This window comes from Myotis myotis, unplaced genomic scaffold (assembly GCF_014108235.1).
Source record: "Myotis myotis isolate mMyoMyo1 unplaced genomic scaffold, mMyoMyo1.p scaffold_m19_p_3, whole genome shotgun sequence".
NCBI lineage: Eukaryota > Metazoa > Chordata > Mammalia > Chiroptera > Vespertilionidae > Myotis > Myotis myotis.
In genome coordinates this window covers 27,285,246-27,303,343 of record NW_023416335.1, presented here as the reverse complement: position 1 = coordinate 27,303,343, position 18,098 = coordinate 27,285,246, and the positions used below count along the sequence as shown (strand labels likewise).

The window sequence follows — 18,098 nt, the reverse complement described above, 5'->3', positions numbered from 1 at the left end:
GAAAGAAAACATTAAAAGGACAATGTTGTACTACTCCCCAGTTTTACCCTTGTTTCTTCTAAATTATCCTTATTTCCAAAATAGAATTATATTTTAAAATTCACATAGTAACATCAAATCTAAATTTATTTTCCAAGCACTGCAAATAGCACTATCCATCAGAAGGCTACAGATAATGTTCTCAAGAGGTAGTATCTTTGGAACCTTTAATCCCCTGAAAACTAATTCTAAAGTCCCTAATAAGAACATGTTTTTTAAATTACCCTATTCCTAAATAACAATATTTTCCCTCTGAAATAATTCTTATAATAACCAACTTTCCAAATATAGTAATTATAAGAAAAATGCCATCATAAAATTCGTGTTGCTCCTACCCTTATCAATGTCCCATTTAGGCCACAAAATAGAGTGTTACAAAAAATTATTTTAGCCCTGGCTGGTGCGGCTCAGTTGGTTGAAGCATCATCCTGTACATGGAAAGGATGGAGGCTTAATTCCGTCAGGGCATATTCCTAGATTGCAGATCCAATCCCCATTTGGGATGCATATGGGAGGCAACCGATGGATGTTTCTCTCTCACATCAATGTTTTCTTTTTCTCTCTCCCCCTTCCTCTCTAAAATCAATAAACATATCCTCAGGCGAGGATTAAAAACGTAGTAAGTTGAAAAAAATTCTTTTAAAGAATTCAAAAGTGCAAGATATAAGTCTCGGCATCACACATACCCAAACTCAAGATCTTAGTTGTCAGGATAATTAACTCCTAGGTTTCTATGTAAGGTTATCCGACAGATTTCATTAATTTTCCATTACCTATCCCTCTGCCCTGATTCACAACCATTAACAGCAGCACACCCTCAATATGTTTCATCCAAATTTCCAGAGCATTCTACTTTATTCATATAGCCTTACCTTTTTTATGCACAGGCTAGAATATATCAATATATTTATTTACAAAACAAATTATGGGATGGTTACTTACATTATGCAAGTTCTTCATTATATAAAATGTTCCTTGAAAGTTTCTCTAAAGAATAAGCTCAACCTGGGTATTTAAATTATTGCCTAATTTTAAAAATTGATTTACACAGAACTTTGCAGAAACAACGAAGTCTCCAGCTGGGACAGCACAGGAAGAAAGAGGCCCAGTTCTGACAGAGTCCTCAGTCCAGTGGTAAGTTGACAATGGGCAAATTATTTCAGTATGACAAATTACATTTTGGCATAGGAGGATCATTCAAGTGCTCCAGGCTCAGGAAAGGAGTCCCAGAGGAAATGTGAATCTCTCAGAAAGATGGGTGATGCAGCCCTAGCCAAAACGGCTCAGTGGATAGACCACTGCCTGCGGACTGAAGAGTCCCAGGTTCAATTCTGGTCAAGGGCACATGCCTGGTTTGTGGGCTTGATCCCAGTTAGGGGGCATGCAGAAGGCAGCCAATCAATGATTCTCTCTCATGATTGATGTTTCTCTCCCTCTCTCCCTCTCCCTTTCACTCTAAATTCAATACAAATATATTTAATAAAAATTTTAAAAAAAGAAAGATGGGTGATGCAAAGGTAGAAAAGGGGGACAGGCATGGCCTCTTCACGGAACTGAAAGAAATAATTTTGGCTGAAGCCAGACATGAGAATAGAAACTGAAAACTGAATGAAGGATCAGATCAAAGGATGCCTTGTATGCTGTACCAAGAAATTCGGATTTTTAAGGGAAGACAATAGGCAGCCTTTGAAGGATTCCATGCAGGAAGGATGCACTTACTGACAGTCCCATGGAGAATGGACTACAGGGGAGATAAAACCAAGACACAGAGGCCCTCCTTAGGAAATGACCAGAGGCTCAGCTGGGATTCTCTGACTATCTGCTAAGGTAACTGTGACAAACCCCATAAGCTGAGCCTCTGGGGCTCTCTCTACCAATCCCGTTTCCTTTAAGCGTTAGAGGGCAGTTAGTCAACAGCAGCTGTCATTTAAAGGAGACCTGCTGGGACAAGTCCTTACAGACATCATATCCCATAATCATCACAACCACACTGAGACACAGCTTTATTCTCTTCATTCCATAAATAAATGAAGCGGAGGTGAAAGTTATATAACTTAACCACAAAGCTTTAGGCCAGGATTCAAACCCAGGTCTGCCTGACTCCATAGGAACAGATAAGAGAAACAATCAATAAGACTTGGGAACAGATCAAATTTGGGGAGAGAGGTAGAGTCAAAATGACATCCAGATTTCTAGTCTTTGGCAATCGATGAATGGTGTTATCATTCATCAAAAGGGAGAACATGGAAAGAGAAGCAGGTTTAATGTGGGTGGATGTGAATGGACTCCTAGGAGTATGAAGTCTTTAAGTATGATCCTTTCAGTTCCCAGGATGCCAAGTTGCAAGCCCCTATGAGTGTTTCCTACGGAGCGGCTACATAAAAATGCCTAGTAGGCATCAAGAACACGGCAGATGTTCTACCTGTGCAGCAACAGTCCTGGGTTAGATCCTCAGCTGTTTCAGAAAAACAAAGATATATACGGGGTGGAGAGTGGAGAAAGTACCAAAAAACCCCCAAAACTGCATTAGTAAGCAACATATTTAAAGGTGGTGTCAACTTTTTTTTTTAACATAGAAGAATAGGTAATTCAACAGCCAGGGTCAGTCTGCTGAAGAGCGTTTGATAGAGGGATTGCACACTGAGATGCAACTGCACAGGGAAAGGGAAACGAGAGGTGGTGAAGTAGGTAAGAATTACTACCAGCAAAGTAAATATTATCAGAGATGAAAAAGCATAATTAAAACAGTGAATCTAGGTAAATCAAGTTGAATTAAGGAATCAAAGTGGTCAGCAAAATAAATTAAGCTTATTTTTACAAATAAATAAAAGACCTGAAAAATAATGAGTTAATTATGAGCAGCCTTAGGTGCAATTCAGTGATTTTTATTGCTGTAATACCCTAATATTTGTTAAGCAAAATACTAAACTTCTCTGGATTTAACTCTCTTCTCCATAAAAAGTAGAGACAGCTAGATAAACTAGGATCACAAAAATCTCACCCTATTATTCAATTAATTTATTGGTGTATAGGCTGGCAGTCTTTTATAAAAATAGGTTAGAAAAACCACTGTGTGCAAGTATCAACGTCCAATCACAAAATGTTCAAAATCAATTTTTAAATTATTCACTGTACCAGTACAAATTAGGATTGGATAAACAATGAAGTGTATCAACAAGATAAGCTTTTGCTGCTATACCAATGTGCTTCCTCCCAGTAACAGATTTAAGGCTTCTGTAAAACATACTTATTGTGTATATAAGTCTGATTACTTTCCCAATGTAGCCTTTTTCAACTCTATAAGCAATGTATCACTAAATACAGCTAAAACTCACTTCTAGCATTGAAAATCTTTTAAAAAGCAAACTCCATCCACAATTAAAAGCCATTATTCAATACAGAAAGTTTAATGATATCACAGAAAAATGTTCAGATGTTTGCAGATCACTCTCACGGCCTCACCATTACTGGAATGGCTTTCAGAATACTTGTGAATACCTGTGAATGAAGTTTTCTGTGGAGTTCTGAAAACAATGCAGCATCTGCTTCTCTTCTTTGTCGAATAACTGTAAAGTTAGAAAAGAAAATAAGCATATTAATCACATACAGCAAAATTCATTTTTATACTATTTCACCTATAGTAACAAATAACTCGAGTCTGAAAAGAATCCTGAGCTTAAGAATCAAAAAAAAACTAGACAATGAGTGACATTTCAGCTCTGTGAATTGGTCAATTCATGTAATCTCTATGACATTTGGAAAATATGGACAACTTTAGTTTGGAATCAAATAGTTTATGTAAAAATTAACTCAAGTAAAAAAATGATGAGACCTTTTAGTTTCTATCTACAAATATGAATAAATAGTACAATGTAGTTCTTCTTACCATCAGTTTAACTACCATAGTTAATAATTGCTATCTGGAGGGAGGGATGTGAAGTAAAAACATCTTTGGAACCCTAAATTCAAAGGGTAGTAACAAAAAAATATACCGTTCATAATAGTCTGACTTAAAACTATACATTCAAAGCATTTTTGTTAACACATACAGCAAAATTAATAGCCAATTACTGTTTCAAAATCAAAATCAAAACAGCTTACTAGCTAATTTTCACCCATTAATTCATTCTATTAGTAAGCATTTCAGATGCTTGCCACTACACTTACAAATTTCCCGATTACAAATGAGAAGTCCATGCTCTACTCTGTTCCATGAAGAAGACTACACACAGGATTTGGATCCCTGAGGGAAGAGACCCCGCTCACCCACATCTATAATACTCATGCACCATCTCTCTCTAAGAAGCCCTGTTACACCCACAAGAAAAGGCACCATTTTTAAAAGAGAGCTAAGAGCTTCTCCAAGTAACCTTTGTGTTTATTTATCCCAATTTAGTAGGACTGCTTTCTTAAATTTCATCAGCTAAACTCACTGAGCTTTGAATGTTCAAATTCATTTTTAGAAAGACCATGACTGACTTTACATTCAACACTTTCTCATATTTATTAGCTAGGAAATGGTGCTGGTATCATGTACTGATTATATGAACCACATACCAGAGGTTACATCATCCTCATCTCATCTCCACTTTCAAGTCTTCCTATGCCAAAAGGTAAAACTATCTTTAAAATGCATTCTTACAAAATGCATTCAACAAAACTAATGCAACTAAAATTTAATATACTTTACTATCTCTTAAAGCTTATATAAAAAATACTCCAAATAAACACTACCATGAAATTAAAGAATGCATTTCTATAGAATGAGACTGACACTAATTCCAGATATAAAATTAGTCACAGGACAACAAAACCAATACAAATAAAAATGAACACAGAATATTTACCAAAAAAAGAAAAGTTTCATCTAATAGATTGCTAAACATAGCAAAACGAACCTTGAGTTACAATGTACTCCACTCACCAATGTGAAAAATTAAGAAACTAATAGGTGTTAAATTTTATCACACATGATAAGTTTTGCAATTTGTTTCAATATAAAACATATTAGCGTTTCATACTTCACATGAGCCACATAAAATGGAAAATTTAACTTTTTTGTATTATTCCAGAGAACAAAACTACTGTAACTCAATCATCCAATAAAAACTAACCAAATTTCAGCCTGACTGGTTGTAGCCCAGTGGTTGAGTGTTGACCCATGCACCCAGAGTTCACCAGTTTGATTCCCAGTCAAGGCATATGCCCAGGTTTCGGGCTCTATCCCCAGAGCAGGGTTGTGCAGGAGGCAGCCAATCGATGTTTCTCTCTCAACCATGTTTCTATCTCTCTCTCCCCTTCCCTTCCTCTCGCTCTAAAATCAATAAAAACATATTTTTTTAAAAACTAATCAAATAAAAACTATGTGTAAGAATTATTGAAAAATGATAGATCAATGATGACCATTACATTAGAGGGCCATCAATAACATTCTATGAACTATAGCTGGGCTACATCAGTGTTGGGGACTCCAGGAGGATAATGGCAGGGGTACCTAACAGAAGCTGTGAACACCTGGTGGGAATGGGCAGAAAGGCAAACTGTGTCAATATACAGCAAGTCTTATTTCAAAAACACAGAAGATACACAGGAAAAAGACTGTACATGGTTAGTATTTTCTTATTAAAAAAAGAAATTCCAACACTTCCTTGCCATATACTGCAACAATGTAGCTGCCAGTTCTCTAAGTCTGAATTTCAAACTTTTTTTTAGCTACTACACATATGTGTAGCATGCTCACCAGGAGGCCTGGAAATGTAAATTTGCAAAAGGATTGGTCTGTTAAAGTAGTATCCAATAAACAGATGGAGTTCTCATTAATAATACAAAATATAAAATAACCTAAAATGTAAAAATAATCTAGAATGTAATAATCATCAGTGTTTAAGAACAGAGTACAGTGTTCTTGTATATCAGCTTTATAATAAGAAAGAAAAATAAGTTCTTACAAGTTAACTAGAGGCCCGCTGAACAAAATTCATGCACGGGTAGGGTCCCTAGGCCTTGCCAGCTATCGGGCCGATCAGGGTCTTCCAGCTGCTGGCCTGAGCCGTCCTCCGGCTGCCAGCTGGGGCCTCCCTTCCCCGGCTGCCAGCCAGGGCCTTCCTTCATTTCATGCCGCCCCCTAGTGGTCAGCACACGTCATAGCAAGCGATTGAACTCCTGGTCTCCCGGTCGAACTCCCGAGGGGACACTTTGCAAATAAGCCTTTTATATATATAGATAGCTGGATAAATACTGCATTTTTACCTCTCTACCTTAAATAAGACATACACACTAAGTGACTCATATCAGCAGAATCATCATTTCAGACCTGCATTGCTCATCAACCTCTAAACATGTAAATGTAGCCATGGCCAGATCCAGTTACTCACATGCCCCAGCCTCAACTCTAGCACCTGCTACCTCACCATCCAGCTCAGTTACACAGTTCTGAAAAAGGACATCCACACAGATCAGTGGCCAAATAGTTAATAATACAAGAGCTAGGGTGGGAAACTGTGCCAAGAACAGATCTAGAAGATGTCATTACCGGTTTGCCAGCACACTTAGAAATAAGGCCAAAGCCCATTTCAAATCCAAGGGGTCCCGGATTGGAGAGGGTACAGGCCGGGCTGAGGGAACCCCTCCCCCCCCCCCCCCGCCCCTGTGCACAAATTTCATGCATCAGGACTCTAGTGTTGTTATAATAGTATTTAAACAATTCTCTTACACTATGTTCTAACAAAAGACAGAATTAAATTGTCTTTATTTTTAACATACACACACACACATATATACATATACATACATAGAAACATATAGATAAATAGATAATAGTGCCTTAGGAACTACATACAGGGTGGGGCAAAGGTAGGTTAACAGTGGTGAGTACAGAGTTTATTTTTGTATTATTATTTATTAATGTATTATTTTCCATACCAACAACTGTAAACCCACTTTTGCCCCACCCTGTGTGTGTGTGCGTGCACGTTAAGGTTTGGCAAGTTTATGAATCCAACACATTTTAACATTTAGGAAGAATACGTACGTTCTTTCTTTATTTTTTCAGCAACTAGAAATTCATCTCTTTCAACAGTTGGGGCGAAGTTGCTGCCAATAACTCGCACAGCATACTGGAACTGTTGAGCTACATCAGCTGAAAGGTAATAAAAGAATGCAAATTACTGCCAATCACTTTTTTTTTGTCTTGAAGGTTATTTTTAATTTTTAAAAATTTATCTTTGGTGTTGAAAGGATTTCAGATGTATCCTTTTTTTCTCCCATTGATCCCCTCCATCCTACTCCCTACCCCTCTCCAGGTCTTCACTGCACCATTCTCTGTCCATGGTTACGCATAATGCATATAAATTCTTTGGTTAATCTTCCCACCCCCTTCCCTCAGAAATTCTTTGGTCTGTTGCATACCAATCACTTTTGATCACCTGAAGCTTCTAGTTCAAGATAGTGGACTGGCACATGTACTTACCTTCCACCCTCCCAAGGTTTTAAAATGAGAGGGTGGAAGAGCTATTGAGAAATCAAAATGAATAAATAAACTAAATAACAGTTCTATAAAATAAGAAAGGGAGACAGCAGCAGGCCAGATAATCTGAAAAATTTCTAAGAGATAGAAAACAAATTGGACTGATAATCATTTTTTTTTAAAGGAACAGGAAAAGTCACAATATGCGCCCCCACCAGGGACTGAACCCAAACCTAGGTATGTGCCCTAATCCATGAATTGAACCAGCAACCTTTCACCTGCACAGGACAATACTCCAATCAACTGAGTGACACAGGCCAGGGCCAAAGTTTGTTCGTATTTTTTAAGTCATAAATCAATAAGGGCAAAGAAAACAAGGCAGAAACAATGCAAAAGAGAAGTCAACAAAATGTGAGAAGCTGGAAAGCAAATGGGCTGGTGGGAGCTGATTCAGGGGGACAGTGAAACCTGAAGCTCCATGCCTGCTGGGGTAAGGGGGTTAGGGGAGACAAAGGCCAAGAAACAAAGAAGCCCAGGGAGGCTCCAGAAAGGGAACTCAGTACCTCAGAAGATGTGGATGAAGTAGGGCAGAAGGAGGACTGGCTGAAAGTCTGGATAGAAAACTGACTCCTGGATCCTTGACAACTGCTTGATTGCCCTACCCAAGCAAACCAAACAGGGTCTGAATGGAACACCAAGAGAGAAAAGAATATGAAATAAAAGTAGAGGACAGAACGTTAAGGATCCAGCTCCCTCCCCACCCCCACCTCCACACTGGGAGTGAAAATTCCTACATCCAGCTCCACCTTTCCACTAAAGCTCAACGGCGCTGCAGTGCTGCCAAATCCTACACCAAATAAAAACCAGTAACAAAACTAAATCCCCAGCCCACAGACTCCACTATGAGAAGTGCCGTTCTTGGTAGTCAGAAAAATAGATGGGAAAGTGAGCCAGCATATCGACTTCAACAACAACACCCAACTACATCCAAGTTACAGAACACTCCATCCATCAACAAAGGTCAAGGTCATTCTTTTCAGATGCACATGGAACACTCCTCAAGGCAAACTACATTTGGGGGGCAGGGGTGGGGGGGGTCACAAAATAAGCCATATTAAATATAAAATAACTGAAATTATCCAAAATATGTTACCTATCAGTAATAGAATTAACTTAAAAATCTATAAAAGAATGTTATCTAAAAAAATCCTCAAATATTTAAAAGTCAATTAATCCACTACTACTTAATACACTGGCCAGAGAAAGTCTCAAGGGAAATTGGAAAATATCATTAATTGAATGAAAATACAACACATTAAAATGTGTGGGATACAGCTAAAATAGTGTTTAGAGGAAACTTTATAATATACAATGCTTTTATTAAAAAGGAAGATGGGTCTCAAATCAATAATATTAGCTTATACAATAAAGTCTAGAAAAAGAAAAGCAAATTAAATTCAAAGTAAGCATCAGGAAATAATAAAAATAAGAGCAAAAATCAATAAAATTTAAAACAAAAATATGAAAAAAAATCAGTGAAACCAAAAAAAAATTAATAGAATTGAGAAACATAAATTGGTAACCAAGAAAAATAAGAAAAGAAACAAACTTAGGAATGAAAGAGGTATATTACCATTGATCCCACATAACTTAAAAAATTTTTGTAGCCAAAACCGGTTTGGCTCAGTGGATAGAGCGTCGGCCTGCGGACTGAAGGGTCCCAGGTTCGATTCCGGTCAAGGGCATGTAACTGGGTTGCGGGCATATCCCCAGTGGGAGATGTGCAGGAGGCAGCTGATCGATGTTTCTCTCTCATCGATGTTTCTAACTCTCTATCTCTCTCCCTTTCTCTCTGTAAAAAATCAATAAAATATATATATAAAAAAAAATTTTTGTAGATATTAGCCCCTCATGGAGGTGTATAAAATATTAACACGCCCTCCTTAATAACTGGCTGCACAGTAGCTTCCTTCCCAAGAGTAGAGTATAAAAAGGGGAGAGAGTGCTACGCAGTGGGGTAACCTGACAAATACCACCTCAACCAAGTGATCAAGATCAAGATCCATGGCAATGAGCCACCTTGATAGTGTGTACTCTGGATACAATATGATGAGAAAGGCACTTTACCTCTGGGATCTTCCCCCCAAACACACATAAACCCAGTCTAATCATGAGAAAAACATCAGACAAATCCCAATTGAGACATGACACAAAATACTTGACTTTCAATCCTCAAAACTGTCAAGGTCATCAAAAAAATATTGTTAATGTCTGAGAAACTGTCAGAGCCACAGGAGCCCAATGAGACATGAAAGCTAAAGGTGACATAACATCCTGGATGAAACCCTAGGATAGTAAAGGGACATTATGTAATAACTGAGGAAATATATGTAAAGTATGAAGTTTAGTTAATATAAATATATCATTATAACAACTAGAGGCCCGGAGCACGAAATTCATGCACGGATATGGTTCCTAGACCTGGCCTGCAATCAGGGCCATCTTCCCCAGCTGCCCACAGCTGGCCCCGCACCCTGCCACCACCCACCCCCGGTTCCCCGTTCACCATCAGGTGATTGGTACCTGACAGACAGGGAAAGGGACCAAAGGTGGTCAGTGCACCTCATAGTGAGTGGTCCAGTGGTCATTCTGCTGTTAGGGTCAATTTGCATATTACCCTTTTATTATATACAAGTAGAGGCCCAGTGCACAAAATTTGTGCACTCAGGGGTAGTGTCCCTCAGCCCGGATTGCAAGAGGGCACAGGCCAGGCCGAGGGACCCCACCGGTGCACTATCAGGGCTGGGAAGGGCCAGCTGGGTAGACACTGCAGGAGGGCTCCAGGGTGTGTCCAGCCATCTCGCTCAGTCCTGATTTATCAGCCAGACCCCAGCAGCAAGCTAACCTATCAGTTGGAGCATCTGCCTCCTGGTGGTCAGTGCATGTCATAGTGAGTGGTTGAGCAGCCTTAGCATATCATTAGCATATTATGCTTTGATTGATTAAATGGAGGCCCAGACGACCGGACACTTAGCATATTAGGCTTTTATTATATAGGAGGATAGAGGCCTGGTGCATGGGTGGAGGTCAGCTGGCCTGCCCTGAAAGGGACCCCGGATCGGGATGGGAGTCCCCATTGGGGGGCGGGGCGGGACTGGGTGAGGGGCCACCGGCAGTTTGCAGGCCGGCCACACCCCCAGCTTTGTCAGGAAGGTTATCCGGAAGATGTCTGGTCTATTGGGTCTAATTAGCATATTACCCTTTTATTAGTCTAGATCAGTGGTTCTCAACCTTCCTAATGCCGCAACCCTTTAATACAGTTCCTCATGTTCTGGTGACCCCCAATTTCATTGTTACAAATTGAACATAATTAAAGCATAGTGATTAATCACAAAAACAATATGTAATTATATATGTGTTTTCCGATGGTCTTAGGCGACCCCTGTGAAAGGGCCATTCGACCCCCAAAGGGGTCGCGACCCACAGGTTGAGAACCACCGGTATAGATTATACCATACTAATGTAAGATGCTTATAATGGGGGAAAGGTTGTGGGGTATATGGGAACTCTTTATTATTGTTACAATTTTTCTGTAAATCTGAAATTCTAAAATTAAAAGTTCATTAAAAATATTCTAAAACCCATCTTTCACAAATCATGATTTTCTTGGTCTGGAGTGAAGCCAAGGTATCAATTTAAAACTCCAATTTAAAAACCTTTAGTCTAAAAGGTAAAAACTACATAAATGTTAAAAAACAAAAATGCTTTCTTTGGTAAACTCAAAAAAGAACCTCATCCTATAACACACACCATATACAAAATAAACTCTCAGATGATAATAACTGTAAAACATAAGACTACAACACTCTTGGGGGGGGCGGGGAGATGAAAGAAATCTTTGTGACTTCGTTAGACAAAGATTCTTACATAAGACAGCAAAATTGTGATCCATTAAAATTTTGATAAATTGGACTTCATCAGAGATTAAAGTGTGAAATATCAAACAATGTCAACTACAAATTTCTAGTTTAGTACTACCAAAGTATTGTTCAGCTTTTAAGTATAACTAAACTCAATCTGTAATTCAATGGATAATTTCTAAGCACCTACTATATGCCAAATACCACACAGGCCCAAAGAATAGAAGAGAAATAGTGGTCAACAAGGCCTTAATGAGACTACCAAAAAAAAAGGGGGGGGGGGAGGCAAATAAATACAGAAGGTAATTAGATTGTGATAAGAGCTACTTAGGAAACAAGCAGGACACCACGGTGGCAAATTACAGGGAAGACTTCATGAAATAGGTTGGTTGGGGAGGCCTCTCTAAGGAAGTGAATTTTAAAAGAGGTAGAGCCTGCCTTGTGAAAAGCCAAAGAAACCGGTGAAAAGGACACAATATTAAGACTCACAGAGCTACTTGGTACACTGTTCCTCAAAAGAGGCCAATGCCATTGGATTCTAAAATCTAAACCATAAAAACCGAAGTCATTTCAACAAGAGCTCCAAATGAGGAGCTCTTTAATCCAAACTAAAAATTAAAGTATTCAATGTTTTGACCACAAAGTAGCAAAGGAATGTATTATAGTTTCACCTCCAATCTGCTCTTGGAATGTGTGAGGGTGGGTGATTATCAGGAGACTAGAAAGGGAAGCAGGTAATAGTCCTCTGCCAAGCCTCTGAAAACATTTCTTTAAGAACTGGACACCAGTGAAATCAAGGATACACTGTGTGACAAGTTCCAGAGAGGCAGATGTGCTGCTAACACAAAACAAGCTGATGAGGGCAGAGGAGAGAGGCCATCTCCGGCAGGGCTGTGACTTTCCCACCTCAGTCAGCACAATGAGAAATAAGCAGTCAGATTCTACACAGAAGAGTAGGAATGAATTCATTCAAGATAACAGGCTCTGGAATCAGAGACCTGGGTTCCATCTTGGCCCTACAATTCACTAGCTGGGTGACAGTGAGCAAACTACTTAATTTCTCCAAGGCCCAGTTTCCTCACCAATAAAATGAGGTTAACAATAATTATTCCAACCTCCCTGAGTCATTTGTAAATTAAATACACTATCTCAGAGTGTAATAATATAGTATACTCAATAAATGTTATTTTTATTAAACTGAAAATGTTGTTTAAGTGCATGCTGTCTACTATAGCCATGAAAATCACAACTCAATAAAGCACCCATAGTTTTTAACTGTAAGCAAAATAATTTGGTCTTCATCCTATAGATTACAGATAGAGAACAAATTAAGTCTCTTTAACAGATCTGATTAGATTTGTTGTCTAGAAAGTACCCCTGGCTGCAAAGCAGAAAAGGAACAAAACAGTGATTCCCAACTTTTTTTTTTTTGGGGGGGGGGCATGCCCCACCTAAGCATCTCTAAAATCCTGATGCCCCCCTGTGACATGTAATTCTTATTATTCAAAAAGTAAACTCCTATTCATGTGGAGGAAGCCTAAAAGCCATTAACTTGGTCTAAACAAGCTTCCTAAGAATATGGCATCCATGAAAGAGAAAAATAAAAGAACATAAGGACAGCTGAAGTACTGAGGAAGAAATCACTAAATTGTTTAAAAAAATAATAATAATATGAAGTAATATGAAAAAGTAGCAAATAAAGTTTCAAAACATATAATGCATAAATATGTCACAATATATATTTATATACTGAATATGAGGCCCCTAGAATCATAAGAAATTCAAAAAATTCACTGTTCTGGAATTGCCCCCCTTAAAATTAAATTGTCCCCCTTTGGGGCATGTGCCCCATGTTGGGAACCACTGAACTAGAGGAAATGCAAAACCAGGGCAAGAAATGCAATGGAACTGCAGATCAGTCCCAAATGTGAAGGCTCCAACATTTAGATATGGACCCAAGAGTTTGTAAATGAAAGACAGTTGCCTTTGGTATCCCAGGGAAAAGAAGACAACTGAGCTCAATGCACAAAAGTAAGCACAGCTCAAGTGAATACAAAAACTCTACAACTGTACGCTTTCTAGGGATTCAGAAAGTGATGGGGGGAAAGTTGAATTGTTTGGCAAGAAAACTTTCTGCCATCCTGCATCTCCTCTGTACATGATGCTGTTTTTCTAAAGGACAGGAAAAGGGACAGTGAGTTGCAAAGGAAAGCCAACTAACACTGTCCAGCACATAAACCAGCAATTCCCCATGCCAGACGAAGGTCAGAATGACTGTGTGTTTAATGTTTCAGATGCTAAGCTACAAAAAGATCCAGAGCAGTGGTTCTCAACCTTCTGGCCCTTTAAATACAGTTCCTCATGTTGTAACCCAACCATAAAATTATTTTCGTTGCTACTTCATAACTGTAATGTTGCTACTGTTATGAATCCTAATGTAAATATCTGATATGCAGGATGGTCTTAGGCGACCCCTGTGAAAGGGTCGTTCGACCGCCAAAGGGGTCACGACCTACAGGTTCAGAACCACTGATCTAGAGGATCAAAATCTCTGGAGATGGGATCCATAAAATTAATGTTGAATAAGTATCACATTTAGAGAATTCAAATCCCAAAGGCACCAAGATAGAATAAAATAACGTCCTCTTTCCTGGACTACTGTCTAGTCACCAGTTCCCCTTGCCACAATCAATGCTACCAGTTTCTTGTGTAACCACAGATGATTCTGATGCACAGCTTCAGTTGAAAAGCAATGCTCTAAAACTGAAACAAAATAAAAAACATTGCTCTAGATTTGCAGTCCTCAAACTTTTTGGTCTTGGGGTCCCTTTATACTCTTATGATTGAAGAACCCTAAAAGTTTTTGTTTAAGCCCATTGGGTGTACCTCAGTGGTTGAGCATGGACTACAACTCGGAGTTCAATTCCCGGTCAGGGCACATGCCCAGGTTGCAGGCTCAATCCCCGGTGAGGGGGCGTGCAGGAGGCAGCCCATCAATGATTCTCCCTCATCACTGATGTTTCTATCTCTTTCTCCCTCTCCTGTGGGTCCATGAATCAACATGACACCCTTCCTTTATCTGTCTGAACCATGGCTCATAGTACACTCAGAGGTGTTACAGATTAGGGCAATCACCTTACTTTAATATGTAGTGTACCACAGTCGTACTTAAGCATTTATGTTGAAATACTTATCTAATAAAAATTCCTTTATTTCTCCTTTTTCTTGCAGCTAGAACGTGAATTACAAAGTATGCAAAGGAGTATTGCCTCTGACAGAGTTGAAACACTATAATATCAAGCAAATTGTTTCCAAAGATATAATAAGTAAAATGTGCTCTGGGGAAGGGGCAGGGATGTGGAGAGAGAATTTTCCTGTCACTGGTTGGCAAAATTGTTTCAAACAAATTCACAGCTGTTGTAAGCTGGGAAAGGTAGGAAATAATGGTTATACAACTTTATAAAAATGTCAAGCACTATTTAAGGTAGGTGGTTTGTTTCTGAATCTCTTGAAACCAACTGTAAAAAAATTTTTTTAATTATCTATAAAAAATTGACTCATAAAATTCACATTAAAAGTAACAAGTGTCTATTATACCCCAATTTCATAGTATTAAAAAAGCATAAGGCAAACTGTAATGTCATTAAAAAATGAAGAAATTAATCAAATATTCTACTTAGTTACCAGATAAAATACACACTAATGAAAAGAAAAAAATTTTAATGTCAAAATAATAAAGGCAGCAATTAATATTGCTCCTTTGGTAAGGTAGGATGAATTAAAATAGGACAAGGCAAGCTAATAAATACTTGTAAATTCTTTATTAATAGCAGTATTTGGAATTACAAATATAATGACTGACAACCCTACTTGTCCAGAGCAAAGAGACCATCATCGTTAATGGATCCCCTCAGAATATCCTAGAGAGCCTATTTATTCTTAACTTAGACACAATTCTAAATAGAGATGCAGCACTCTGCTAAAGGTGTTTCAACCTCCTTGAAGAGAAGAAAGTAAGTCAACCAAAAGAAGTCTCAAAGTTAACTTCTTTTAAAATTCAGAAACATCATGCTACCTCCTGAGTGCCTCCAAAGTCCAGCTGTGAACACGGGGAACGTGGGGTTTATCCCTGAGAACAAGTTAAGGTCCACGGCATAAGGCAAACACTGGTGCTAAAGTGAGTGCATCACAACCAACAGCCTCCGTTCGCTCTCTGGTTTCTTCCACGATTAGAAACAGCAAGTCAGACGGGGAACTCGGAGGACACGCAGCCCACACCGCACATTCACACCCATCACACGGCCACTGCACCCTCCACCCAGACCCCCCCCCCCAGGTGTTCCCGGGGCCCACCCTCTCTCCCTCCCTCCACTCAGGTCTGCGTTAAGTCTCTCCTCACAGGCTTTCCCCCAGCACCCCTCTGCACGACTGTAGTTGTATCACAGCATTTATCACTACTTAACATTATCCATTTACCTACTGTACCAGGTCTCCACTAGCGCGCAAGAGGGAAGCCTTGTCTGTGCAGCTCTGCCTCGCCAGCACCTAGCGGAGTGCCTGGGGGTGGGGGTGCCCAAAGAGTTCTCGACAGAGTGAACCTTCACATAAGTAGCAAGATATATGTGAAGTCAGTGCCATTTAACAGACTGACCCCCCAAAATGCCATCTTTTGCCCATAACATTATCACAGAACACCAAATAAAATATGTGCACTGTCATAAATCGTGACACAAGTATGTACACAATCATAAATTACTATTTGAAACGGAATTTTGCTTCAAGTCTTCTCGAAAACACTGCACGATTTCTTTTGCACATTATGGTGCTTAAGGAATAAGTAACCTAGTTGCTACGATTACCCAGAAAATTCCTTCATGGTGCATCCCCACTCCCCACTCCCTCCCGCCAAAAAAAAAAAAAAAAGATTATATCAAGAAACGACATACAGTCTCCCCCCCTTTTTTGTTTACAGTACCACGACCACAGAATGGCTTTGCATACTGTACAGAACTGGGTGCGGGTAGCAGTATTCGCTCGCTTTGTGCGCTCTCCAGAAATAGCTTTGCATGAAATCCAGCCCTCAGCCCTTCATAGAAACGCATGGCAGGGACAGGTCATAAGCACCCACTGTGCATCACACTCAAACCTGCGATCCTTTCCTAAGGGAAGGGGCACCTGACGTGGCCGCACCGCCTGACAGCCCCTCCGCGGCCGCACGCAGCGCGGTCACAGACGTGTGGCGGGGCCAGCCCGCCGCTCTCCCGCCCGCCCGCCCGCCCGCCCTGGGGCTTCAGAGAAGGTGGACGCGGTTCGCGCGCTGACGTCTTCCCAGGCTTCCCTCCCGGGATCTGGGCGCGGGGGGAGCGGTGACTCAGCCCACGCCAGGCCCTGCCCTCCTTCCCTCTGCCCGGGGACCCCGGCCTCCCCTCCCTCGGCCGGGAGGCAGCAGCACCCCAGCGGCCGGCCGCGCCCCTCCCGCTCCGCCACTGCCGGCCTGCAGAGCCTGGGGCCGCCCCGCCAGCCCCTGGGACGCCTCCGAACGGCACTCGCAGGGAGCGGCCTCCAGGCCCCGCCTCGGACCCCGAGCCGCCCGGCCCAGCCCCGCTACCTTCGCTCTTGCCCAGAATCCGGCAGCACAGGTTCTGCAGCAGGACGTTCGGCGACTTCTGGTCGGGGGTCGCCATCCTCGCCGGAGACTGCCCACGGGGGCCCCGCGGAGCCGCCGGCCCGAGCCCGCCAGCCTCGAGGCCGGCGCGCTCAGGAGGCCCCGCCGCCTGTGCCCGCCACGTGCCCCACGGGCTTCCGGTGTCCCCAAAAACCTAAGGCCCCGCGGGAACCGCCGGCGACAAGGGCGCCATTTTAACGGAACCCGCCGAAACTGCGGGCGCTTCCCACAGTGCCCCGCTTCTTCCGGGCGCGCGGGGCCGCCTGTGCGCTAGCCTAAAGGTTCCCCGCGCTGACCGCCGCCTGGCGCGCAAAGTTCCGGCACCAACCGCCCAGCTGCTGACTGCACGTGTTGCTCCAAGTGCTCTGGCCCCAAAAGGTGCGGTCACTGACTTGCTGTGAAACTGGTTGGTGCCCAGGAGCGCTTTTATAGTCCATAATTAAAAAAAAAAAAAAAGTTTCGAGTCACACTTTTGGTGTAAGAAGTCTGTTTAAAGATATATAGGATTGAATAATTTTAACATTTGGTTGGGCGCTGACATTATCCTGCTATACTATCCAACTTTTCACAAGAGCAGGATGTGGTTTCTCACCATCCCCAGCCCCATTCCTCACTCTCCTAATCCCAGGTAACTAGGGTATAGTCATTGGAGGCAGTCAGATGAAGAGAAGGGAAAGGCCCAAAGAGAAACGGATAAACAGACAATTGCAAGTAATTTTAAAGACAATTATAGACACTTAAACGTGAGTGCGAGAAAACCCACAGGTACTGGGAACTGCCCAATTCAGGAACAAATGACGCAATACACACATTAACTGATCAAGGTGTGGGATCCTGGAAGCTACAGTAGATTATCCCACCTTGGACCAACCTAAATTTCTTTCCAGGGATTTGGGGATTAAGATAAAAAGAACTTATATCTCTACATGGCCTGAACTATAACAGAAAAAAAAAAAAAATCACCTTTCAACAACTAAGTGAGCTGAGTAGGAGAAAAATGTCTACATCT

At 41.0% G+C, this 18,098-nt stretch overlaps 1 protein-coding gene across 4 annotated transcripts in view; it reads right to left on the bottom strand.

Annotated features, from left to right (window-relative positions):
* The window catches only part of TUBGCP3 (tubulin gamma complex associated protein 3), a 93,528-nt gene extending 76,219 nt beyond the window's left edge, over window positions 1-17,309 (bottom strand). For 3 of the 4 annotated variants that reach the window (XM_036297521.1, XM_036297519.1, XM_036297520.1), the window contains exons 1-3: window positions 17,033-17,308; window positions 7,070-7,177; window positions 3,538-3,605 (exon numbers count right to left, since the gene is read on the bottom strand). In XM_036297521.1, the coding sequence (XP_036153414.1) occupies window positions 3,538-3,605; window positions 7,070-7,177; window positions 17,033-17,108 (252 nt within the window). In that variant the 5' untranslated portion in view covers window positions 17,109-17,308. Of the gene's footprint in view, window positions 1-3,537; window positions 3,606-7,069; window positions 7,178-17,032 lie in introns of all 4 variants that reach the window. The other variant, XM_036297523.1, reaches the window with a different exon arrangement.
* Window positions 17,310-18,098: the final 789 nt, after the last annotated feature.